The sequence below is a fragment of the Scardinius erythrophthalmus genome, assembly GCF_964197995.2.
Source record: "Scardinius erythrophthalmus genome assembly, chromosome: 11".
Taxonomy (NCBI): domain Eukaryota; kingdom Metazoa; phylum Chordata; class Actinopteri; order Cypriniformes; family Leuciscidae; genus Scardinius; species Scardinius erythrophthalmus.
The window spans coordinates 30,767,115-30,793,190 of NC_138231.1; the positions used below are offsets into that span (position 1 = coordinate 30,767,115).

General features: G+C 37.4%; 1 protein-coding gene across 1 annotated transcript in view; it reads left to right on the forward strand.

Moving 5' to 3' along the window:
* The window catches only part of dab1a (DAB adaptor protein 1a), a gene marked incomplete at its 3' end in the record, with an annotated part of 157,106 nt that extends 137,375 nt beyond the window's left edge, over positions 1-19,731 (forward strand). The window contains exons 11-16 of the mRNA XM_081378721.1: positions 5,990-6,052; positions 7,283-7,345; positions 7,511-7,607; positions 12,737-13,345; positions 17,930-18,054; positions 19,642-19,731. Of these exons, the coding sequence (XP_081234847.1) occupies positions 5,990-6,052; positions 7,283-7,345; positions 7,511-7,607; positions 12,737-13,345; positions 17,930-18,054; positions 19,642-19,731 (1,047 nt within the window). The remainder of the gene's footprint in view (positions 1-5,989; positions 6,053-7,282; positions 7,346-7,510; positions 7,608-12,736; positions 13,346-17,929; positions 18,055-19,641) is intronic.
* Positions 19,732-26,076: the final 6,345 nt, after the last annotated feature.

Here is a 26,076-nt window from a genome sequence, read left to right on the forward strand (position 1 = left end):
CAAGAAAGTTCACCCAAAAAGAAAATTCTCATGAATCATGTATGACTTTATTTCTTCCATGGAATACAGAGATTTGAATGAAGAATGTGCTCATTTTTTGTTCTTTAAAAAAGGATATAAACGCGTATTCATGCACAGTATCAGGCAGAAATTTAAGTAATTATTAAATAAAAGCATGAATATAGAACACAACTCATACGGACTATTTTTGCTATATTCATATTTTTATGGAAATGAGCAACTAGAACAGTCTCCAAAGGGTTTCTTCTTTTGTGTTCCAGGGAAGTTTACTGCAAAAAAACAAAAACAAATTTCTTTTTGTCTTGTTTTCTAGTACACATATCTAAATATTCTTAAATCAAGATACATTTAATAAAAAAAAAAAATATATATATATATATATATATTCTTAAAAAGAAAAAAAAAAGGATTAAAGTGAGCTCAAGAGGGTTTAAGCTTAAACAAGAAAAAATATCTGGCTATGGGTTCAGAAATATAAACAATTCAAAGCGAAAACAAGATTATTTTTCTGACCCCATTCACTGTAAAAATTATTGTCATGATCTGTTATCACAACTTTTTATCTTTTGTCAAATCAACATAATATTTTGAGTTTCTGTTTATTAAACCAATCGTTGGTTCGTTGTATTAACTCATTTTTTATTTATTTCGATGAACTCAAAATTTTAAAGCAACCAGGTAACTCACTTTTTTTTGTTAAACCAGCAATAAATGTATATATATATATATATGTTTTTTTTTTGTTTTTTTTTTTACAGTGGCAATTCTTTTTCTTGTTTAACACAAAAACTCGCTCAATTTTAATAATTATTTAAAAAAAAAAAAAAAACTTAACATCATAAGTCATTTTGCTTCTCAAGTAAATGTATCTTTATTTAAGAATGTTTAGATATTTGTACTAGAAAACGAGACAAAAGCACAGAGGAAGAACATAATGTTTGGAGTGTTGAAACAACATGACAGAAGTTTAAATTTGGGTGAACTATTCTTTCAATGCCACATCATGAATGTCCGTGAATCATGCATGATTTACAATAATAAAAAAAAAGAAAGTCTGTGTAGCTTAAATGGGTTGACAGATAAAGTCATTTAAATGAGAGATGGCAAACATTCTTCTGCATTTTTTGAGTTGAGCTCATGCATCTGTGATCGTACTGTGAACGAGATTCAACTGGTCAAGAAGTTATAGTGAATTTTGCTCTCTCTCTTTAAATGGTGGATGATCTCTTGTCAGGCCATTTGGCCTCAACATTGACACTCTGTGATAAAGAAAGATGGCTGATCTTTTCATGTTCTGGCCAGTGTCTCTGCTGTCTGTATCTCTCTTGTGTTATAGCTGCTCTGTTCATTCAGTCTTAGCTCAGCTAAATGCCTAAACCCTCACACAATCACCATCACAACACATACAACCCCTGCAAAAGTACCTCGTACCCTGGAGTTGGTTGAGTCTGTCCTCAATATTCAGTTGTTTGGGTCACTCCAGACCCGGTAAACAATGTTTGAGTTGGATTTTCCTCATCCCAGCCCTCATGTCACTCTGTGCCGCTGTCTGGCATCTCTTCCTCTCGCCTCTTCCATCATGTTTTCAAACACCCACTCACTCTTTTCTCTATTTCCCTCGCACATATTTTCAGCCTTCTTCCTCTCTCCTGTTTCAATCTAAGTCGCGTGGCCTCTTGATCCTGCCTTCCCCAGCTTTTTCATTTCTGCCGAAGCAAAATCTGCACAGCTTCAACTCATAAAATAACTCTTTCGGCACTACGGAATTGGCTTTTGAACTGTTAGGCTGTAAATCTGTTTTGTGTTGTGCATCTGCACATACTGTACATTGTTTGTCTGAATTTATTTATTTATATGTATTTATTTACGCTTCTTTGATTTTCAATACATTTTCAAGCATTTCAATACAATGAAAACATTGTCATTGTTTTTGACACAAGCACACTTCTATAAAACTAATTATATATATTGTATAATGTACATTATATTTATACATTATTATAATTATTAAAATTTCAGTAAACACTTTTTTTAGGAGACATTTGTGTACATTTTCTAGCTTTCATAGCAGGGCTGATTCATTAAATGATTATCAAATTATAAAGACAAATAGATTTAGTTTCGTTGTTTAGTTTAGTTTTTCTTTGTTTTCTATTTTGTTTAATTTTAAAAAAAATTTGCCTTCCTTTGTTTTGGGGTTTTTGCTTTGCTTTGCTTTGCTTTGTTTTGTTTTATTTATTTGCTTTGCTTTCTTTTATTTAGTTTTCCTTTGTTTTCCTTTGTTTTGCTTTGTTTTGCACGTTTAATACACATTGTTTTAATCCACATTGTTCAAAAGAAGTAAAAATAAAAATAAAAATGCAGTATGCCAGATCATAGTATTCTGCCGCATCCTTCTAGCCTAGAAATCTAGACGCACCCTAGCGGCAGCAAAATGTATTTTGCAGCCAGGGTAGTCTAGCAACTCTCCGTTGACTTTCGGAGCTGTAAAAACCTAAATTGGGTCAGGCCAATCACATCGTGTATAGAGTAAGGCGGGGCGGGCTTAACATAATGACAGAGTTGCGACGGTTCCCTACTACTTGAAAACAAAGAATGGCGGCTGCTGGAGAACAGTCTTTCGAATCGGCTTGGTCCGCGACTCTGGAGGACTTGGAGTTAAGCTTTTCTTTGAGAGAAGAGCAAAGAACGGCACTTAAGTCATTCTTAAAAAACGAAGATGTGTTTGTAGTTTTGCCGGCCAGATTCAAAAGTTGAATCTATCAACTAACATTAGCTCCGCTGTTGGGAAAACGCTCTGGTTGGTTGAAGCGCTGTCCTATTGCGTGCAGAGGGAATTTGAAGGACAGCCGTTTATCCCGCCCCTCGGATTGAGCCGTGTCTATGGTGAGTTGCCAGACCTAACATCTTGATGTAGGATCTAGCATCCTTCACAACTGAAATGGACAACAGTGTCATGCAAACTGCGTTTAGCACATATATTTGGAGCATGTTTGCACATTATTTAATTTTCATATTTCCCTTAGTGAATCATGCGGTGGAACAAAGCAGGCAGTGTGCGCAAATAAACAACAATATCAGTCAGTGCAATTTATTCTTAGTAAATTCCCCCCATTACATTTTTGCTTACTAAAGAATTGACTTTGATAAACAGTATTTAATGAATCATTTCTTTGAATAACTCTTTAGTATTGTTGTTTTTTCTTGTACCTCTTCACATATTATTTAATTTCCAAGCAGTGCTTCTCAGTTGGTTTCATGCCTGTGGCTACATGATCATTACTCTCAGTCCGTAATGAAATGGGCAGCACTAAAAGCACACAGGACACTGCGAAGATAATTATTCTCTCCGAAGGGACGGCTAATTGATAGTCTTTTGAAGTGATGATGATAGAAAAGTAGGCTGATGGATTGTGGCAAAATAAACGTGATACTAATATTCACTCCCAGCCTCGTTCTAAATGTTGCCATGGAGACTGTTTAGTGTAAATACTGTAGTTTCGGTTATGGAATGACAATACATCATGTGAGTCATACTTTCGCAGGAGAGGCAGCTTGTTATAATAACAGATAAGAAGGTAGTTATCAGCACTCGTGATATCCATCAGTAATAAGGTGTCAGCAGCATGCAAGGCGCTTTGACTGACACAGTTCATCACTGTGGGGCCCAGATGTCATCTTTCCCATTATCCTCAATGGTGATCCCCAAGGGTGTGTAAAGAGATTGATTTGATGGCATCTTTTGGGCTGGTAATATTGCGGCCATTTAATTCAGCTACTGGTCGCAGTGTAGAACGGCAGTTCCAGCTCAATGACCTTCAAAACCAAACAACGTGAGGCGAACACCATCACCCTGGAAACATGGCAGGAACAAATCAAATTTTAGTTTTTTCCCCCTTATTCGGCCTCATTCGTGAAACACAAGCAGAACCAAACTGAGTGAAATGTAGATTGCTGCATTATTCAGAGTTCTGCTTATGTTTTATGAATGAAGCCCTGTTTAATGTTAGACAGCTGAACTGATCGAGTGAAGAAAGCTACACAACCCAAACCTTGATGATGCTTTCTCTCTTTCCCTTTCTATCACACTGCCTCTGCTTTCCTTCATGTTTGTCCATTCACTCATAACTGCATTAGCAAATGTAACATGTCACTAGCAGTGGCTTATTTCTGCTTACTTTTCTCAGACTGATATGACCATACTTTGATTCTTAAAGCTAAGCGCTAACACCGAACACCAAGCGCTAACATACAGTAGAGAGACTTTCAGACTTAACCATCTCAGGTGTCAACTGCTTCTGAAACCTGAGCCACTGACCTGGAGTCAGTTCTCACTTGATTTTATTGCATGTTTTACATGTACATGTCCAGATCTTGTGTGCTTATCTTGTTGTCAGTGTTAATTCTGGTCTTACTTGGTTAGCCGGATAACTTCCCGGATTCCATCGTAATCCTAAATTATCTTTTGTAGCAGAAATCAATGTGAATGTCTGTCATTTGAATGTCATGAATGTCAAATTTTACATATCTTGTTTTTATATTAAGGTGGGTTTTTAAAGTGAACACTAAATTATGTCACAGGCTGTTTGTATCTAATGAATCGCACGGCTGGAGTAGGCCCAATCCAAAAATTCAGCAGATCACAGGTCATAGAAACTCAGGAGACAAGAAAACAACCACTTTACATCAACGAGACCAGACAAACAACTGAACACAAGAGAGAGAATAATACACAACCAAATGAGGAAACTAGTGAGATAATTAATGAACAACAGGTGAACTGAATCAATCTGATACATACTTGGAAATTAGGTCAATTGGCAAGACAGGAATTGAAACAAACATAAAGAACAAAACATAATCCCGACAAATTAAAATTGTAATGACATTTATATGTATGCATTGCAACTTAACGAACAATGAATAAGACATTTGTCACAACATTTATCAATCTTTGTTATCAAAGTACTAAAACCATAAAAACAAATATTTCCTGTACTTGAAATAAAATAGACGCTAACTGAAATGAAATAAAACAAAAAAATTAAACTTATTTTATGTCAGCTAGTGCCCATTTCTCATTTTTGTTTAGTTTAAGTTGAAGTACTAAAATAACTAAATAATCTCAAACTAAAACAAGACTTAATAAATACTATATGTAGACATAATAAATCACTAATAAAAATGACAAAAACACAACAAAAATACCGAAACAAAAAAATTCAAACATGAAAATAATGTTAAAATTAAATGTTGAATGTTGTAAATTAACAGTTATAAATACTTTTTTCTACTTTTTAAGTAATTGTAGTTAACTAATGTTAACAAATGGAACGTAAAGTTACCAAAATAAATTGTTTTCCTTCAGTCATGTCTCTCTGAGGGTACCAAGTGAAGAAAACAAATATGCACATGACACCTCTTTATCCGGCTAACCAAGTAAATCATGTTCGAAGAAAGGGTTCTTGGTGTTCTTTTCTATTTCATGGTCTACCCATCCTCTCCTTTTGTATAAGATCCTCTCCTCGCCTGTGTTGCTTTTTCAGCAGCACAAATATGTAAGATGGGAGCAGCTGTTGTTCATGGTCTTTTGCTCTTCCCATGTTATCTCAAGGGACGCCCATTTGAGCACATTATTTTCCCATTAAAGCCTGCCGGCAGCTGGTTAAAAATCATTTTTTAGTTTGATTGCTCCTTCCACAAATTAAAGTTTGGGACTAAAGGGTGGGATGCGAGTTAGCGAAGATAAATACTGTTGGTTTTTGCATTTGTCGGGCTCAAACCTGTTGAGAGATAATCTGGTAAATAAAAGGCAAAAGCCACGAATTGATAGTGGGATAGTGAGGTAAACATGTGTTCAGGTAAAGTACCATCCATCCCATATAATCACACTTCACCTTCCCAAAACAGACCTCATTTTGTGTGTGTCCCATTTCATCTTTCATCTAACACCATGTTATCATTGCAGAACAAACATAACCAACAGATCGATCTCTTGGATCTAGACACTGACCTGTTGCTGGTCACCAAGGTAAGGTGGACAAAGACTGGCCGAAGTTTCTCCACACCTGCCCTTGGCCTTCCCATGATCCTCCAAGCTGTTGTTTTGATTGCAAATGACCAAGAAAACTCCTCTAGCTGAAATCTAGTTGTAAAGTAATAAGTAGTGCACTATGGTCCTCTGTAGACTTCAGTAGAGTCCCTGTACAGGAAAGTAAATGTCACACTTCCCGCTATGAACAGTTTATAGCCCTGCTAAATCCCCAGTCTCTTGCTTTTTACCTTTTCCACTAGTCTCCTGGAAGTAGTCTACTTACTCATACCTGACCTTTCTTTTTTATAGTCAAATGACAGAGCTCTTTTAGGTGACCCTAGTGTGACCCTGTTGAATAGGTTGGATTTTGTGCTCCCATGAATAAATCAGTCAGAGACCATGTGCGCAAGATTTTTACAGTGGTCTCAAAGGTCATGCACACAGTCGTGTTATTGTCTGTGCTGTTTTTTAATTGTTTTAAAATGATTAGGGGGGAAAGCAATATTGGCTAATCAAAATCCATAATTCCAAGCCCGAACAAATGAATCAATCAGTTGTCCTGCCATTGTACCGCAGTGAAAAGTGTACATAGTTGGACCCAGCCATACAGAGAACAAGGACTTCGGCTTTGGCAAGTTTCAATAAGTACAGTATGATATGATTGTTGGTGGGTTTTCACTGCTAAACAACACAAATAATTCAGTTACTATCACCACAATATTAATAAATGAATAAAGGTGCAGAAAATTCAGACATTTTAGGCAGCAAAAAAACAGAAAAAGTCCTGCTAAATCCTACTGGGACTGGCATGCCCTTGTTCAGCCATGACCGTGAATACAGGATATATCCCAAAATATTCACTCATTATCTTCCTAGAAATTATCTCTTATTATATTATACTGTCGATTAGATGACTGGCTGGCTGGCTGGATGGATGGATAGATGGAAATGAAAATAAATTACGGTTTATTACCGTTTATTTCTCCGTGCTGTACATGATCGGTAGGTACAAGAAGTCATCATCGTCTTTTATTTGTTTTTTATATAATTTTTATAGCAACTCACTATCATTTCCATGAGTCACCATTTGTATTCAAACCACTGTTTGCCCAAGGTAGATGCCTTGCCAAAAGTATTCTGTGGCAAAGACTAGACTGTCATGGCACTGAGTCCTGAGGTGAAACACATCTGATTTTATGCTGGTAAATGTTCCTCTTTCATCTGCAGAATATCAACCAGTTAGAGCTTTTCGGAGACATGTCCACTCCTCCTGATATCACGTCCCCCTCGGTGAGTGACTCCAAATGGAATGCAGGAATACTGCACAGTGTATACTGCATACTAATTAGGCAGTATGTAAACAGTATGCCATTTTGATATAGTTGAGCCATGAGCAAGTGTAGTTTTTTTTTGGAAAGCTTCTGTTTAGACTGCTGTGATTCTCCTCTTCCACAGACCCCAGCATCTCCGGCTAATACTCTGGACCGCACGCTGGCCCACCAGACTCCATCCGAACTGTTCACCCCCTTCAACCCTGCCTCTGTACCCTCAGGTAGGAGAAAATTCGCCTCTGGTAAAACAATACCAAGAAAATGGATAAAGGAGACATGGAACGGGGCGGATGTAAATTAAGTAATGTGTCTGTCTAGTTCCGGCTAAATAAGATGTCCCGTCCTCCTGCTGTAGAATATGAATTCTCTCATTACTGGCTGCTGTACTGATCTGCATGATAAATGCCTTGCAGAGGACACAGCGTTACCTCTATCTGCTCTAGTGCTACTTTTACTGTTTGTTTGTTTGTGTGTGTGTGTGTGTGTGTGTGTTTGTATCTGTGAGTGTTTGATGCCTTTTTAACATGCACATCTGTTCGGGAGTCATATCATACAGTTTTATTATGTTATTTTTTTCCCTGATGTCCACTTAGTCAAGGATTTTTGCACCACTAAGGGGCAATGTTTAGTTTTTCATCACCATTTTCACCCCTCTCTCTTATTCTTTGATTAAATTAAACAAAATATATACAGATTATTAAAGGAGTGGTTCAAATATTTACTCACCCGTTTTAAACTTGTATGAATTTCTTTCTTCTGTGAAACACAAATAAAGATATTGTGAAAAATCTCAGTGATTTTCTCCATCCATTGAAAAGTTAATGGGTTCGAATGTTGTTTTGGGCCACATTGACTTTCATTAAATGGACAAAAACAGTTTAAAATATCTTATTTTACAGTTATGTTTTGCAGAAGAAAGGAAGTCATACAGATTTAAAATGACATGAGGGAAATAAATATGACATAATTGTCTTTTTTGGGGGGTGAATTACCCTATGCCTGAACTTGCCAGAACCAACATTTTAATAATGTTAATATATCTAATTACAAACATCTTTTATAGACTACTACCGGCCTTTAAGGTGACTTTTCATCTTAGAAACATTATGGTAAAGAGAAAGCCATATTATTAATCAAAGTTCCCACAAGTAGCTTTTCCAAAATCTGAGGTAGATATTAATATATAGAAGATGAACACAGTGTCATCCACACAAGTACAAAACACCATCATGGTAACACACATGACACTAAAATAATGCTATAAACATTTATTTGAACATAAGGTGCAACATAAAACCTTAAAGGGTTAGTTCACCCAAAGATGAAAATTCTGTCATCATTTACTCACCCTCACGTCGTTCCAAACCCGTAAGACTTTCGTTCATCTTCGTTCAAATCTGAGAGTTTTCTTTCCCTCCATAGACTACAACGTTAATACCACTTTCAAGGCCCAGAAAGGTAGTAAAGACATCACCGAAATAGTACACCTGACTACAGTGGTTCAACCTTATTGATAATAATAATAACAACGTTGCACTCTATGGAGGGGTCAGAAAACTCTCGGATTTCATCAAAAAGATCTTCATTTGTGTTCTGAAGATGAACGAAGGTTTTATGGGTTTAGAATGACATGAGGGTGAGTAATGAATGATAGGGATGGGACGAAATATCGTTTGACGAAATATCGCGATACAAAACGTGACGAAACGCATCGAGGTCGAAAAAAATGGATCGCGAAATAAAGATAGATGGCACTGCTGCATGATTTGCGTAGTATATGTAATAAAATATGTATATTTTATTGACACTGGAACAGTATGCATTCAAAAAGAATGCTTATTTAATTCAATAATAAATATTACAAAAAGTTGGCTTTAGCTGGTTTCGAACCCCAGTCTCGGTGAGCACCTGCAATAGAAAACAGTGTAATATAAATGCGTGATTTTCCCACACGAAGAAACCGGAAATTGTATCATAAGACCTATGCTGAGGAAGACATATCTCTGAACGTCACATTTCACCTTTTCTTTTCGATTTTCTGCGTTTTTCGCATCCACAGCCTGTATTTTGAATGGTGTTTGACAATTCAGAGCCACAGTGCAAGCGAACGACAAAATCCAGCTGTTCGGTTCTGTGTTTGTGTGTGTGTGTGTGTCCATACCTTAGACATACTGCCAGTCTCTGTTCAGGATCGATTGGTTCACGGAAATTGGTCGTCTTCTTTTTAATATGTGGCTTCAGTATCGCTAGCAAAGCATCAAACTGTTCCACTGACATTCTGAGGTAAATTTTGAATTGCTCGGGATAATTTCGCAACTCCTTGATAAGGAGGTGAAACTCTCCTTCCTCTCGGCGCAATCTCAGGATTGGATGGACCCAATATTTTCCTCTTTCTTTTTCTCTTTTTAAGAAGAAAGAGGGCAACGAAATCATCCTCACTGCTCGACGAATCCATTTAGTATTTTTTGTGTTTTTTTTTTTTTGTGCAAAGGTTTAATAAATACGCATCGGACTCAGTGTGCAAGGTTTCTGTGCGTTCGTGACGAATTTTAAGGCTGACGAACACGAAAAAACGCATACGAAAATTTCAGACTCAGTGTGCAATGGCCTTAAGACTATGTAAGGTATGCCATGCTGTCATTCCGTACACCACATCCAACACATCAAACATGAACCACCACCTTCAACGTCACCATAATAAAGTTGTTGTTAAACAGTAATATTTTTTTTCTTTTTTGATATCGTATCGTGACGTATCGTATCGTGACCCTGGCATATCGAGGTGCATCGTATCGTGAATTTTAGTGTATCGTCCCATCCCTAATGAATGACATAAATTTCATTTTTGGGTGAACTACCCCTTTTAATGTACAGTACTAATTAAAAAAAAAATCCGGAATAACTTACTGTTTACCAATTAAAAAGTTTTCACCGTAGCATTTTTACAGTCTTTTTTCATAAAACATCACGATTGTTTTGTTACATAGTGAACTCTAAATTGTGAAGTGCTACCACTTTAAATTCTACAGGAACACTCACGTCATGATATTCGAACCAGTTATTAAAAACTAATAGCCCTTGTGCAGTGACTTTGCTCTCCCTGGGACATCTGTTCCAGCCAGATTGACTTCCTCTGAAACAGTAAACAGTACAGCATTGATATGTGTGGAATCAAGTCGTGTATCATCTGTCCCATCTGTCTTCAATTCTTTCCCTCAGTCAAACTCCCCTCTGTGTTGTAAAATCATAAACACCAGGCTTGACTCCGACACACCTGTCCTGATGGGATTCTCACAGTTCAGTTATGATAGCATGAGCACATCTTTCACCTTTGTGGAATCATTCTGGCTTTTTTCAAGTAAAATCTTTTCCCCAGAGTGCTTCAGGGGGTCTGGTCCCGCTGGCATTGTATTGTAAGTCACTTTCAATGAAACTTGTGGGCTAAATGGCATGTCAAATGGAACATAAATCATCTGAACGAGAACACGCTACTTAATTATGATCTTACTTCGGAAAGCTATGCTGTATTGTGAACATAGTCACTATATGTGTTCTATATTTATAATATAGCATGACTTTAAGATTTTATGAAGCAGTTAGTTACATAATAAAATCAAATAAATAAATAAAGTAAAATATAAAATAAATAGAAATAAAATAGAATATGATTATAAATAATATAATTCATTTTATAAAAAAATAATAAAAAACGCTATTAATTAAATTCATTTAGTGCCATCTTTCCACTAGAAGATATAGTACTCCTCGACATGTCCGCAGGATACTGGAGATGTGCTTCAGGTTTTGCTTCCCATGTACCTGAATAACAGTCCATAATTCCATCATATTTGCCAATGGTGGATCCATTGCTCAAAAATGATTGCCGAGGGCCTCCATCATGGACCAGTGCAGGGGTGCATTGCTGTGATGAGACAGCCCATTGCTGCCTGACTGAATGATGGACATGCATGATTTACTTAAATTCACATACTGTATAGAACTTCTCCAAGCATTCCACTCACTAGTCCTTGAGACAACCACACACCGTTACTGCAACTCCATGTGTCATGTGTCTCACACAGCTCAATGACATTATGTCAGCATCATGAATTGAGGAGTAACTAAATACATGTAAAAATGCTGTTACATTTATTAGTGTGTGTCAATAGCTAAGCTGTTTTCAAAATACTAAATCACTTTCTTTTTTTATTTTCTGCATGTGAAGAAATACAGATGCTCATAATTTTATTACTATTTATTAAAATATTGTTTAGTTGAACTATTTTAAAAATGCTGTCACCTTAATGTTGTGGATAAAGTAGATAAATAAATAACAGATATACTTTAGATTATTCATGTAATATTATTTATATATTTTATATTATTTATCATAAATAAATGTAGAAATAAAAAATTGCTTTGTTGAGAGAAAAAAAGGTCACATTTTATTATTATATTCAGAAATAATTCAAATACTGTAAATCAGAACATAATGGTTCCCCTAACTCCACAACAAGAATAAAACAATCATAAATTATAGTGGTATTCATTATAATCAACATTTATTATAAATGCCAAGCCTAAACAAATTTACATGCCATATACAAATAAACTTTGTACTTAAGTACTTAAACTTGTAATTAACTTAGCTCATACCTTAACACAAATCCAAATGTGCGTGCTTTGTGCATGTTTGCATACCTGACTTTAAATGCATTGAATAAGTCACTTTGGAAGGTAAGTCACAGCAGGTTTCAGATGATTAAAACGATAGATTCCTCTTTTAAATAGCTAATGTCAACACCTAAGTAGACTCATTTTTAAAGATATAGGATCACATCTTTCCACAACTTCCTATTTTGTGAGCAACCCAACTACAGTTGATCTCACGCCTCTTTGAAATATTCCAGACACGCTCTCACAGTGCGTGTGGCATGTCATAGAGATAAGATACGATGGGGAGTTTTATTATTTGAATCAGCGTTACTCATTGGAAAGAAAGAGCAAGATGTGTAATGAAATAAGCCTCAATGTGATATGAGTCAGACTGTTGTAATGGCCTCGTTTAAAGGGCGTTGCTATTCATTAAGCCCGGACCTATTGTGAGAAGTAATTACAATAGTTCATCTGAGCCATAAAGACCTTTTTCATTATGAAAATCTAGGTCATCTTTCCCAAGTCATCAAGAGATATATGGCTGCAGCCTGAAAGTCCTTTAGTGAATGCTAAAGGTTACAGCACAACCTCGTAATGAGGTGTGCGTGTTTTACAAATCATTTTGGCGGTAAATTCTCTTTCGATAGTTTGAAGAGCTTTGTGAACAGAAAGTCTCATTGTCTCCGTCCTTTAGGTTATGTGACGATGGGAGCCGTTCCACCAGCGTGGGCGCAGCAACAGTTCGCCGCACAGGCTCCATTAGCGTTTGGCGTCCAGTCCCCGGTGCCCGTTGCGCAGGTTTTACCGGGCGCTCAGCCTCTGATCTGGGGTCAAGCCAACCTTTTTCCTGCCACCCAGCAACAGTGGGCCGCAATGGCAGGGGCTCACTTTTCGCCTGCCGCTTTCATGCCTGCCCAGACAGTAGGGCCGCTTCCCGCTGCCATGTTTCAGACACTGGCTCCCATGGCAGTGCCCGCGTCCTGCGAGACGCCCGCGGTGGCCATGGGCGGAGCCGTGGCAGGAACCTCGGGCTCCACGGCCTCCAGTCCGCAACACGGGGAGCGCACACTGCAGAGACAGGCTAAGATGAGCAAGGAGATGTTTAAGGACTTCCAGATGGCAAAGCCACCAGCCATGCCTGCCAGGAAGAGCGAGCAGCCTAGCCTGTCCTGCACCACAGACGCTTTCACCAGCTACTTCAGCAGAGTGGGGATGGCGCAAGACACGGACGACTGCGACGACTTCGACATCTCGCAGATGAACCTCACGCCCGTCACCTCCACCACGCCCTCCACCAACTCACGTGAGTAGGACGCTTGACTCAAATTTGTGGCTGGTTATGTAAATGCGATTATAGGGGGGGAAACTAGTTTAAAACACGTGGTCAAATAAAATAAAATATTTGTATTCATGTTGATTTCATATGGAAATATGTTACGTCTCCCTATGTAAGATGTCTATGGGTAATGTGGTATATAACATATAAGTGTTAAAGTTAGATCAATTAAAAAAAAAAAAGTATTACTCCCTCATACCCTATTACCCCTAGATATCTTAAATAGGAAGACATAACATAAATGGGGGCTCGTCCGGGATTTTTATACCATTTTCAAGAAAAGTTTAGATATATAAATGGGGTAATATTAAAAATATATATATATATATTTTTTTTATACAAATATCATGAATTATTCATTCATAATTATCATTACATTTTTGGAAAGTTGCAACATATGCATTTACTACCTCAACTTAAAGGGTCAATTTACTGTAGTATTTTAAGAAACTTATTGACTACGGGATTTTGATCCACATTTTCTGACGGGTTTTAAGCTTACATGCATAAGTTTAGTCACATTGATCATGACTAGTTTAGACAAATCCAAAATTCATTCACCTAAGTACAAATTTCTCCAGTTTCAGGGGTGAAATATTTACTGGTTAGCAATAAAAGTGAGTTGTTGTTTTTTTTTTTTCAAGAGGTTTAAAGTTGGAACGAAACGGAAGTCTTTTCTCCCCTATTGTGATGTATATCCGAGTGAAATGGCTTCTCAAATTAGCAAAAATATAGGGCGTGACTTGATTTTAAAATATATATTTTTATATTATTCATAAATATCATAATTTTTTGGAGAGTTGCACCACATAACATTTTACAACCTGATTTAACCAAGTTATGTGATATTTTAAAAGACTGATTTACAACTTTGCGAAATTAAGCTGTTTTCTGCGGGTACATGAGTGCTGAACGGCCGCTGAAAGCCTGGCAAAACGCCTTTAAAAAGCCTGAAAGCCTTTGAAACTAATTTTAAATCAGGTGCTATGTTTATAGTCACATGAGGTCTAAATAACTACATTCTCGCCTAGAAAACTCGTATAACTACATTTCGTGACACAACAACAGTAGTGTTTTTAAAAAAAATATGATGGATTTGCTCAACCGCCATAACAGCCGCAGTAAGCAGAATGATGCAAACGGTAAAACGGTTCCAGTGTTCAGCCAATCAGATTCGAGAGCCAGAAAGAATTGTTGTATATTGTATTAATAAAATATTTTGATATTATATATGCACTAGATGCTTTTATCAAAAATGTGTTACACAACGTTAAATTACATTTTGTTAGTTCATGCATTACTTAAACCCATGACTTTGGCATTGTTAGCATCTGCTCTACTCTTTGAGCACAGCCACAGGACATCAATTGACCTTTCACTGATGTCTTAATTATTTAATACATTATAGTTTTAATTTGAGGTTGGTTAGCATCTTCCTCTTATTTCAATAATAAGAATTTATGACAGCCAACATTTAAATTATTATATCTTGGCACTGGTTTAAAAACATAATGATTATCTTTAGAAAGCTGCAATTTTCCTTTTTGCTTCACTGCATAAAATTCAAAATGTGTTTCTGGGTCAAGCGACTACACATATTAGATTAAATTATTTGAATTTATTTATATTTATTTATACTTTTTTTATACTTTCACTCTGATTTAAGAGGTTGGTCACGGTTAGGTTAGGCTTAGGGATCGGTATAGGGATATGTTTTTATATCAGGAATGTTGTTTCAGGACCAACAGAATCACATAATGCTGTAGCTCCATAAACCCTAAATACATCAACAAAGAAAACGAATCTCACATAGAAGAACTTGGTATCTCACCACATGCCTTTCTCTCTCTCGCCTCTCTCATCGCAAGCCCTTAACAGTGCTGACACGGCTAGAAAGGCTTTATCCGTTTCCTACTACAGAACTTCAACCTCATCCCGTCTTTCATCAACACATCCTTTTTCACTCAGAGGTTGAAAGGTGGGCTTTGATGCTGTTGCCCAGAAGGCATTGTCTTTAGTCAGCGTGAAAATGACAATTAGTACTGCGGTGGGGAACGACGGCAGGGGGAAAGAGAGAGTCAGTCACAGGCCCAGCTGTGCTTCTGGCGAACAGTGTAATTATCACTGATCTCTAGGGAGCCCTGCGCTGTGTGTTGGGCCTGTTTGGATCCTCTCGCTCCTGTAGTGCTAATTATTGCTGCGATGGAACGCCACACCGTCCCACGTTTGCACACAGGCAGGCCGTGCGTGAGAGACATACTCATTTATTAGGTGTCAATAAGGGATTTTGATCCACATAGGACCCTTTCTGACAAGTTTTGGGCTTAAATGCATACGTTTAGTCACACTAATCATGACTAGTTCGTGCAAAACACAAAATACATTCCCCTAGGCACAAATCGTTCCAGTTTCGAGACGAAATATCAACTGAATGGTGCCAAATAGTGATTTTTTTTTTGTTCAAAATTAACAAAGATTAAATGAGTCATTACGTCATCATTCCTTCTTCCAAAACTAGTTTTAGCATTATAAATCTCGAACCTCATCCGTTTGAAAAAAGATAACCATATTCATCCGCACAGTCACGCAGAGCCGAAGCACAACCAAAACAATATTCTTCCGCAAAATGCATGTTTTCAAGTTTGTTTGTTTTTTCAACCGCTAGAGGGCCAAAAGTTACATAGTGTACCTTTAAAGGGATTGTTCACTGTGAAATAAAATTTTGGTATGTTTTAGCTTACCTCAAGGGCATCCAAGATGTAGGTGTCTTTTTTTCCGCAGTAGTTTCAATTTTGATATTTTTAGGTCAAACCGTTCTTGTCTGTCAGTCATATAATGCAGTTATACGGTCACTGTCTCAAAGAGCAAGCACAGAGTCCAAATTAAAACAATTCCACATCGTCCAAATTAAACAATTCCCCATCATAAGTACACATTGATGGCCTAAGACACGAAACGAGCGGTTTGTGTGAGAAAACAAACAGTATTTATATCGTTGTTACCTCTTGAACACAGCCGCGTCCAAATGATCTGAGGGCGCGGGCGGGTATAGATATATACACTAGATGTCGCCTTGGCTACGGTTTCGTTCCAATGAACTGCTGTAGCCAAGGCGACATCTAGTGTATATATCTATACCCGCCCGCGCCCTCAGTAGCCAAGGTTTTAATTTGGACTCTGTGCTTGCTCTTTGAGACAGTGACCGTATACCTGCATTATATGACTGACAGACAAGAACGGTTTGGCCTAAAAATATCAAAATTAAAACTACTGCGGAAAAAAGACACCTACATCTTGGATGCCCTTGAGGTAAGCTAAAACAAACCAAAATTTTATTTCAAAGTGAACTATCCCTTTAAGTAACAAATATAAACCACATAACTAACTCAAAACCAACAGGAATTCTCTTACTCACCCTTAAGGCTGGAATACTCCACATGACTTGATTTGCAGTTTGGATAAATTGATGCTAGTTGCCTAAAGACAATGACAGTCTGCAGATTTTGGGCAGATGGAGTTGACATTTCTCTGAAATCGCGTAGTGCTTGGTAGGCATAGGCTTATTTTTTAGCTTCGGGCTTTTAGCTTCATTCCACCGAGTCAGATGAGATCAAACTTATTTGATATTTTGAGCTGATTTTAGAACATGCGTTGAGCGTCTCTTAACAACGAGGTGCCTGTTTGATTTTGTCAAATCCAAAATGCAACCTCAGATGAGATCATAACATTTTCTGATGTGTTTAAAACACTTGCAGCACTTTGAAGATAAATTCTGTGAGTTTGTGGGTTCACTGTGAGCCGGGCTCATTGCTAGCAACATGCTAGAGCCAAAATAGAACTACAAAATATTTGTAGTGCGGTATTTCAAATAAAATAAAAGCTGTGTTCTAAGTCTTCAAAAGCTTTTTGATGGTTAGGTGCAAGATGCAGACTTTCAATGAGAGTAAAAGTCATAGTGCTTTTAGCGCCACCCTGTAGACATTTCGAATGGAAACTGCAACAATTTGTAGCTGCACTAATGCATTTTGCTTTTGGAAAACCATATCTGTTTTATTTTTAACGTAAGAGCGGGTTATGTAATTTGAATGAGTATTTTAGCTAGCGAAGGCTAATGAATTCAAAGGAAATAGCTTAGAGTACATACGTGTTGAAAAATAAGTTGAATACATAGTCATTGACGGTAGTCATAGTCATTACATATTTGAGTAAAAACAGGAAAATTTCCTTGGCTGGATGCAACAACCGTCACTGAGCTGTGAGAGCGAACGGCTCGCTGAAGCAGTTTAAGGTTGCATGAGCCCAAAAAGGAACATTGTTTTCATGTATAATTGATCACAAATGAGCCTCGTCTTTAATGTAAGTGTGAAAATTTCAGTCAGACTGCAAAAGATATTTAGTTATTCTCCCAGCGGGTGAAAAACATATTTGTGCTTTCTTAGCGTCACCCAACAACACATCAGACGCTTTAAATCAGCTAATGCAATAAACAAATGTGAGATTTACTATGTGTGGCGTGTTACTAACCATAACTCTGGCCTTTTCTCTCTACAGCACCCACCCCGGCCCCCCGGCAGAGTTCTCCATCAAAGTCCTCGTCCCACGCCAGTGACCCGCCCACCGATGACTCTTTTGGTGAGGCAGAGGGCAGCCCCAGTCGGAGCGGGGAGGAGGATGCTGTAAGTACTGCTGATTGTAGGAAATGTAGTTTTTCAACAATATCAGCTCTGATCCCACATGTGCTTTTTATTACACAAAATACAATCAGAATCAAAACCTAAAGTTCAAGTTTAGTTTCTCCTATCAGCACTGACTTCATGAATCCTTGCAGACTTACATGATTAATATTGTTAAAATGTAAATACATATTGCATATCCTTATGAAAAGTGAAGTATTAGAATAGAGCCTGATTCTCCCCTACTGATTTTAATATGCATTATTACCTCATAAAGATTATAACACCTCAAAAAAGCTATTATCCAAATGGCCAACACTTTTTAGACTAAAGACGTGTTGTGTCCTCGTGTTGTTCCAAACTCAAACGACTTGCTTTCTTCCTTCCATGGAAAACAAAAGGAAAAATAGTTGAATAATGTACTGGTCACTCTCACTAGCTTTAAAATCATTTCAAAGTGTGAAAAGGATATAAAAGCATCATAAAATGGTTTATATGGCCTGTCTGATGTATTCAGAGTGTTTGGAAACCATGTTAGCTTTGTGTTATGAACAAACTAAAATCTTCATTAGAGTTCATAATTTGCAGTTCATGGACATCAGATTTTCTTTTATAGTTCGCAAAATTGGTTTAAATGATTCATTCATGGATTTGACTAATCCAGTTATCAAGTTCAAGTCAGATTGAGTCAGTAGTTAACATTATGAATAACAATACATTTCAATGTTTTTCACTTAAATCTGCTTCAGAAGACATATTGAAATAACAAACACATCATATCAGCTATTTTATGGTGCTTTTATGTAATGACGTGAAATTTTGGGTGAAAGTTCTGTGAAAACACATCAGTGGTGCCGTCCACTGTATTTCAGAAACTGTAGGTATTCTCTCTCTCTCACTCTCTCTCTCTCTCTCTCTCTCTCTCTCTCTCTCTCTCTCTCTCTCTCTCTCTCTCTCTCTCTCTCTCTCTCTCTCTCTCTCTCTCTCTCTCTCTCTCTCTCTCTCTCTCTCTCTCTCTCTCTCTCTCTGGATCTCTATCAGATATGACTCATCAGAAAATGCCATGGAAACCCGACTAGTGCTCTTTCTCCTTTCTTTTATATTTCAGCTGAACAAAAAGTTTAATTAGTCCTTGAGTGTGTCTCTCTCTCTACTGAAATGGCATTGGACTTACGAGTGCAGCCATAGAGGGAATATTCATAAAAATCCAAAATGCTGTAGTCTAAAGCCTTTTATGCGGTAGCACAATACAGGACTCTTTTTAACAGTAGGGTTTTCACTGCTCCGGTAATGGGCACATGTGTGCGGGAACTTATGAATACATCAGTGTGTGGGTGGACTAATAAATGGATGGATGGATGGATGGATGGAGAGATGGACAGATAGATGGATACTTTATCTTTTTTGCACATTTACAGCACTGCCTATGCTTCTGTTCTTACCGTTGCAAGAAAAAAATGTGAACTATTTGATTTACTATGGGTTTCTTCTTTCCTGCTGCTTTATAAAAGCTTATTTCCTGTCACTTTTCCTCTTTCTTTTCCCCTAATCTTTTCCTTTCCCCTTCTATGCTACTCTCTCTTTTTCCAGGCTGGAGACTCCCAGCAGTCTCCGGGTGCGAGTGAGCCTCAAGCAGAGCCTGAGAGCTCAGAGACGGACAGTCCTCAGGTCGGTAGCTAGATAGCGGCAGGTCAGGGTAGGTATCTGTCCTCTTTTATTCCCCCTCTTCTTCGTGTCGGCCTGCTCCAACCATGAAGTCACGTCAGCACGCCTTCACCCGTCCTCACCACCATTACATAGACCCACACATCGTGGCCGTGTGTTGTGGTGCTCTTTCTCTTTATACTTTACACTTTTTCTACTCTCTAACTCTCTTAGGCTGCGTTCACACAGTCAGTGTACTAAAAGGTGTGACTCTTGATTTGTCCTGTTTGTACTATTACAGATCTTGATTCAATCCTCTGTTAGGAATGGGATCTTGATTTATGTCTTTAACCCAAGTGACATGGTAACCATAGTTTAATGATCGTAAAGAATTATCAAGACTTTTTGTGTTTTGTAGCATGCATAGTGTCTTGTAGTGTTAATTTTCATTCTGAACAAGGACATTTCAGCCATTTTATGATGGTCAGGACCCTTAAATATGATTGTCCCACTTGCGAGGGAATCCCTTTCTAAATTATAAATACAGTTAAATATTAGGAGTGATATTATAAATATTTCAAAATAATCGATAATTGGGTTTTAAAAAGTCAAATCAAATTATCAAAATATTTGGAAACTTTTTTTAAGCATCCATTAAATTGATAGAGCATATTTAAATTAACTTTTATTTACAATTTGATCAATAAACATCAATAATTACAAATATTGTTACATAGCAGCTTTACAGAAAATATTGCCTATTTGCACAACATTTGTGTGTGTGTATATATATATACACCATTCTTTACCATATATATACTATACCATTCAAAAGTCAGTCATTTTATTTTTTATAAATTAATATTTTTAGACAGCAAGGATGATTTTAATTGATCAAAGTGACTGTAAAGTATTTTACAGTGTTATATTAAAAAAAAAAACTTTTTACGCATTAAATCCAGAAAAAACACCACAGGAATAAATGACATTTTAAAAAAATATAAACATAGAAACAGTTATTGCAAATTTGTAATATTTCATAATATTACTGTTTTTAATGTATTTTTAATCAAATAAAAGCAGCTTTGGGCAAGTATAAAAAAAAACTAAATGTTAGAAAATTAGGGTAATAATCATGAAACTACTGTATATGCTAATTTTTTTATACCTAAAGTTAAAATCTATGACTCTATGGAAGCTTGTTTCAACGGTATAAAAATAATACAAAATTAACTTTTTATCTCATGTGATAAATAAAGTAAAAACTTTATTTATCACATGAGATAAGTTACATTTTACATTTTTTTTATTGCACAGCGGAAAAGCTTCCATAATGATTGCCAATAGAATAAAATAATTGTGATTTATCTTTGGATTTTTCTTCGTAACCTTAACAGCCATCTGTCAAAATGTCTTCCTATTTGTGTACTTTAACTGTACTTAGCACTCCAAACATGACTGACAAGTGTATTCTGCTACTGTGTGAATGTGGCCTTATTCTCTGCCTTCAGTTTCTTTCTCTCTCTTTCGCTCTCTCTCTCTCTCCGTTTCTCATCTCGCCGTCCCTGCCTGCTGCTGCAATCACTCTTACGCTGGTATGCATCTCATGGGAACATGGTTTATATGCTTTTATGGTGTAATTTTGTTTAGTTTATGACAGAGTATGAGTGAGTTTGTGTGTGTGTGTGTCCCTTTAATCCCATAAAGCTTCCTGATCTGTGTGAGTAGCAATGCTTTTGAACGTGTTTTTTAAACAGCGGTGTTGCATGGCATACCCATGAACATCATGAATGATCCACATCTAAGTATCTGTGTTGTGTCATTTCCAGATATACAAAATGAGGTCATGAATGATTTTTATATTGTCACTCATCACAGCAAAAGCACACAACATACTGAACTGATCTGAACCGAAGTAAAACGAGGTCTGACACGCAAACTAGATCCTTTTTTTATCTTTGATTTCTGTCATTGCGACTAAAAGGATAAAATAATGCTGGTCTTAAACATTTAAACAATGAACAAACAAGCCGCATGCCATTCTCTTTCTGTTTATCTGTCTACAGCTTATTTAATACTAAATTAACACCAATCCAGTTGGCTGGTAACCTTAGAATTGCAACATACAGTGTTACTCAACTTAAACTGAATTGTATGAATGATAGTCCCAACCTCGATTTGATGGAGATTTGCCCAAATACTTGTCACAAGAAACAAAGTAGCACCTTGATTTCTTTTTAAAAATGTGGACTTCCAAAATCCGAATGGGCTGGAAAGTGAGCGATCGCTCGGTGGTACCTGTCTGGAGGAGACATGAGCTCATCAGGATGAATCATTAATGAAGGGCTCTGGGAGCCAGAGGCTTGTTTCTCTGACTGTAGGAAGACTGATGTAGCAGACTCATCTCTACCTGCCTAATGATCAGAGCCAATCCTGACCTCCCTGGGGCCCTAAGATAAATTCTGTTAAAGGGGCCCTCCTACCTGACCCATGAGCGATGTAAACCATTTGCCATTGCCACACAGTCACACCTGACACCCCAGTGCTCCCACTACAATCCTCCCTCCTTTAACTAGTACTAATGAAAATGTAATTCCTGAAATCAGAAATAGACATTGTTACTAGAAAAAGTACATTCTTAATATCAAGAATTCACATTTAATTACAAATTTAATTATTGATATCAAAAATGCATCCTGTGAATGAACAAAAGCTAAACTGGCTTGCCATAGCATGTCACTGTGTTTTAAATGGTTATTATTTACTGAGGGATGTGCATCCTTATTGACCAGTATGTCCAGCTAATCAACATTTTAAATGCAATATAGCCTATAAATCAATCAATGTCAATACATTGCTTTCCATCTTGCTTTATTGCAGAGTTGTAACTTAACCTTGACTTGGAGACTAAATAATCATTGTCTTGTTTTAAAAGTATGTGCGCCTATAATGAGGAGTGCCATCACGCACATATTGTACTGGTCCCCACAGATGTTTTGCTGGAAAGTGCGTGTTTCATTTCACGCACGCGGTTATCTTTTCCGAGCTGCAGTTTATAAACAAACACCGTTGCCCTTTGTCGTTTATCAAACGTAATAAATAGTTGTATTTCACTCTCACTTTTTTTTGTCACACAAAGTTACAGAACAGCCCTGGAAGTGGCCAGCATTAGCAAGCAAGACACAGTTTCACTTAATTTTCTCATTGACGTTGTAAACTTTGATTGACGCTCTTTGACACAAGGGGGAGGCGGGTAATTTGAGTAATTTGCGGGGCCCTACTCAACTTGCGTAGTGTGCGTATAGGGCTGATCGGCTCTGCTAATGATGAATGAAGCACTGGTCCCCACTGAAATATTAACACACCTACATACACCCCCTATAAACACACAGACTGTAGAACAGATGTGTCTGTCCATTACTATAAAATTAAGGAAAACTGATTCTTTTAAAAATTCTTACAGAGTTCTTGAGAGGTTTTATCAAAGGTTACTGTCATAGTTATTAACGATGGTATATTATGCCCTTTTACAAAGTCTTGATTTTGTTTTTGGGGACTATTAGAATAGGTTTTCATGCTTGAATGTTGAAAAAACATTCAACAGCAATTGAATTGTACATCGCTGCAGCTCCTCTCTTTACAGTCTGTCAGTAACGCTCTGGGGTGCGTTTCCCGTACAACGACATAACTCGCTGCTTCACTACCATAATACGATGCATCGTTGAAGAAATCAACTAGCTAGTCACGACTGTTTCCCGAAACCATATTGTCGCAAATTGGTCGTTCAACCACATTGGTTAATGATGTCACGTACGTGGTGGAGTAACTTTCAATTAATCTGTTTGAGATCGAATTAATGCTAGATGTTTTGCTATAAATTACGGGCATGGCATCTAAGAACTATTTCTCATTTTTCTCAGTTATTTAGCTTTATTTCCAGATTCAATCATAGGCTCGTTCTTACGTACTAGAGCATGTACGCATATGCGCAGTCTTCAAAAATGGTGCTTTAAATCTATTGACAAACTAAAGACGTAAATTACATTTGTAGGTATTCTAAATAAAAGATATAGATCATACTGAATGTCAGCTTGCTTATTTTGCTCAAGATAAGGATTTAGTAAGTCCACATGTCAAGCAAACTAGAAACTATGCTTCTAACCACAGGTGGAGAGCTGTCGTTCCGACCACACAACTTTGCGATGCTGTTTGCGATTGTTCGTTGGAACTAAGGTTTCGGGAAACACGGACTCGTTGAACTATGCTGATAGTGACGGAACGTGCGACAATAGTTTTTCTTTAGAGAAACGCACCCGTTTAGTTCCTGTCTCTATGAAGCCCCTCCTTCTGAAAAGCTCAATGTGCTCTGATTGGTCAGCTGGAGCAGTGTGCTGTGATTGGTCAAACGTTTCAAGCGTGTAACGGAAATGTCACGTCAGTCCTTTACCATAACTGCAAGTTTCAACACACTACTAACTCAACTCAACCAGGCCTCGTCCTTTTATTTTGCACATGGCTTGATTGGAAATTATTAAAAGGAGGAACGTGACGTGTTCGTTCCCGGAAGAAAACTCAAGAGTACAATCGAGGCGTTTCAGGGAGTTCAGAAACAGTGCTTACTGATATAGAGTCTTACTCCCTTTGGTGTTGATTTGTCCTGTGTATGATCCTGGTATGATATTGTCTCTGATCATAGTTTCAGAGCACACGATGAGCTAGTAATACTCAGTTTACTGTGCTTGAAGCAGTATGACGGCTGGGCACTGTGTGGTTGGCAGTCATTGCCAATAGGATTATAATAGCGGTTGACTGAAGATGATGTTACTCTGTACTGTCTGCACAGTGATGATCAGGAACGGTAAGTGTTCTCGCTGACAGTGACCTTCTGTTGGAATATGAGCCAATAGCAGTGTTGCCAGATCTCACTAAAAAAAACAAGCAACCTTTAAAATTGGCTTAAAATAAACAGTAGGTTACATTGCATTCTGCTACAAAAAAAAGTATTTTCAATAGTTATACTCTTTCACAAAAATAAGTCAAATGTCAATGAATAAATTGCTCTCATACACACACATCTATGGAAAGGACGGGGAAAAAGCACAGATTTTAAAGGTGCAATTAACTACAGCGATTATTAATGACATTATGTCAGAGAACAGAGCAGTTGGAACTGTAGGTGGGGGATTTGACAACTGCAATTACTTGTCTATCAAACTTTCGTTTTGCTAAGCCGGAATACATTTTATTTTAGCACGGAGAAACGACATTAAAATGATCAAAAGGGACAGTATGCGACTAAAACATACTTTTTTCCTCTTGCGATAAGTTATTCCAAACATCATGGCGATGGATTTTGGTAGGTTTACGTACACCGCAGCCACCGCTATAGCCATTAGTTGTAATTGAAGGAGATGTAGGCGTGTTATCCAAGCATTAATGGCAAGGAAAGACCCTTATACTTAAGAGCGGCATGTATGAGGTGTTTCTCCTTCATATCTGCTTCAAGGTTTTGATATATTGTGGCACTTCTTTGTTGTTTGGCAACCAGTATTCCTGTAATTGTTTTGTCTTTAATGAGTTTAATAAAGAACTCTGTCTCGTCTTCTGTCCAAACATACCGCGCCACCTTTAAAGAATGATCGACTTTCACATACGCAAGGTGACCTGTAAATGCTGTAAATTTCAATTGCAGTTTTGCGAGATAATCCTTTTTCGAATTGCCTGAAAAACCACCTCATGCGAGCGCAAATATTTTTTCCGATATATGGGACTTTTTGCGAAATTTACGTTATTATTTTTGGTGAAGCATTATTCAGCTCAGTTTCAGCTATGATAAAAAGACATCCACTCTTGCATTTCGTGTTCATGCATTTTGGGCGCGAAGAAATAAAGTGAGTGTGTTTGTTTGGGTTGATTTCGAAAATCAACAGTGTTTCTCAGAAATTGCTTACTGCACCTTTAATGTAGATAGCATTTTTACGTGTATAACAGAAAAAAGCTGCTTAAGACGTTACCATAAAGGACTTTGCTTATAAAAGTGGACACATCAACGCAGTCTTTCTTCAATTTATTTCATTTTCTCTACCACTTTCACTCAGCAGGGTTGACTGATCTATTTCCCTTGCTCTACCTCTCACCTACTTAGTCATCCATTTCTTCCTTCCCCTCTTTATGTACTTCCTCCCACACTCCCTTTCACTTGGCTTTCCTCTTTTTCAGCTTTTTAGTGTTCCATTCATTTTATCTTCTGACTCTTTCTCTCGCTCTCTAAAACACTTATCCTGTCATCTCTCGCCCTGTGTGTCCGTTTGAGCGCCCACGATGGGCGGAAATGTCTGTAAGTGAGTGATAATTGCTGTTTGAGGTTCTGATTTCAAACTG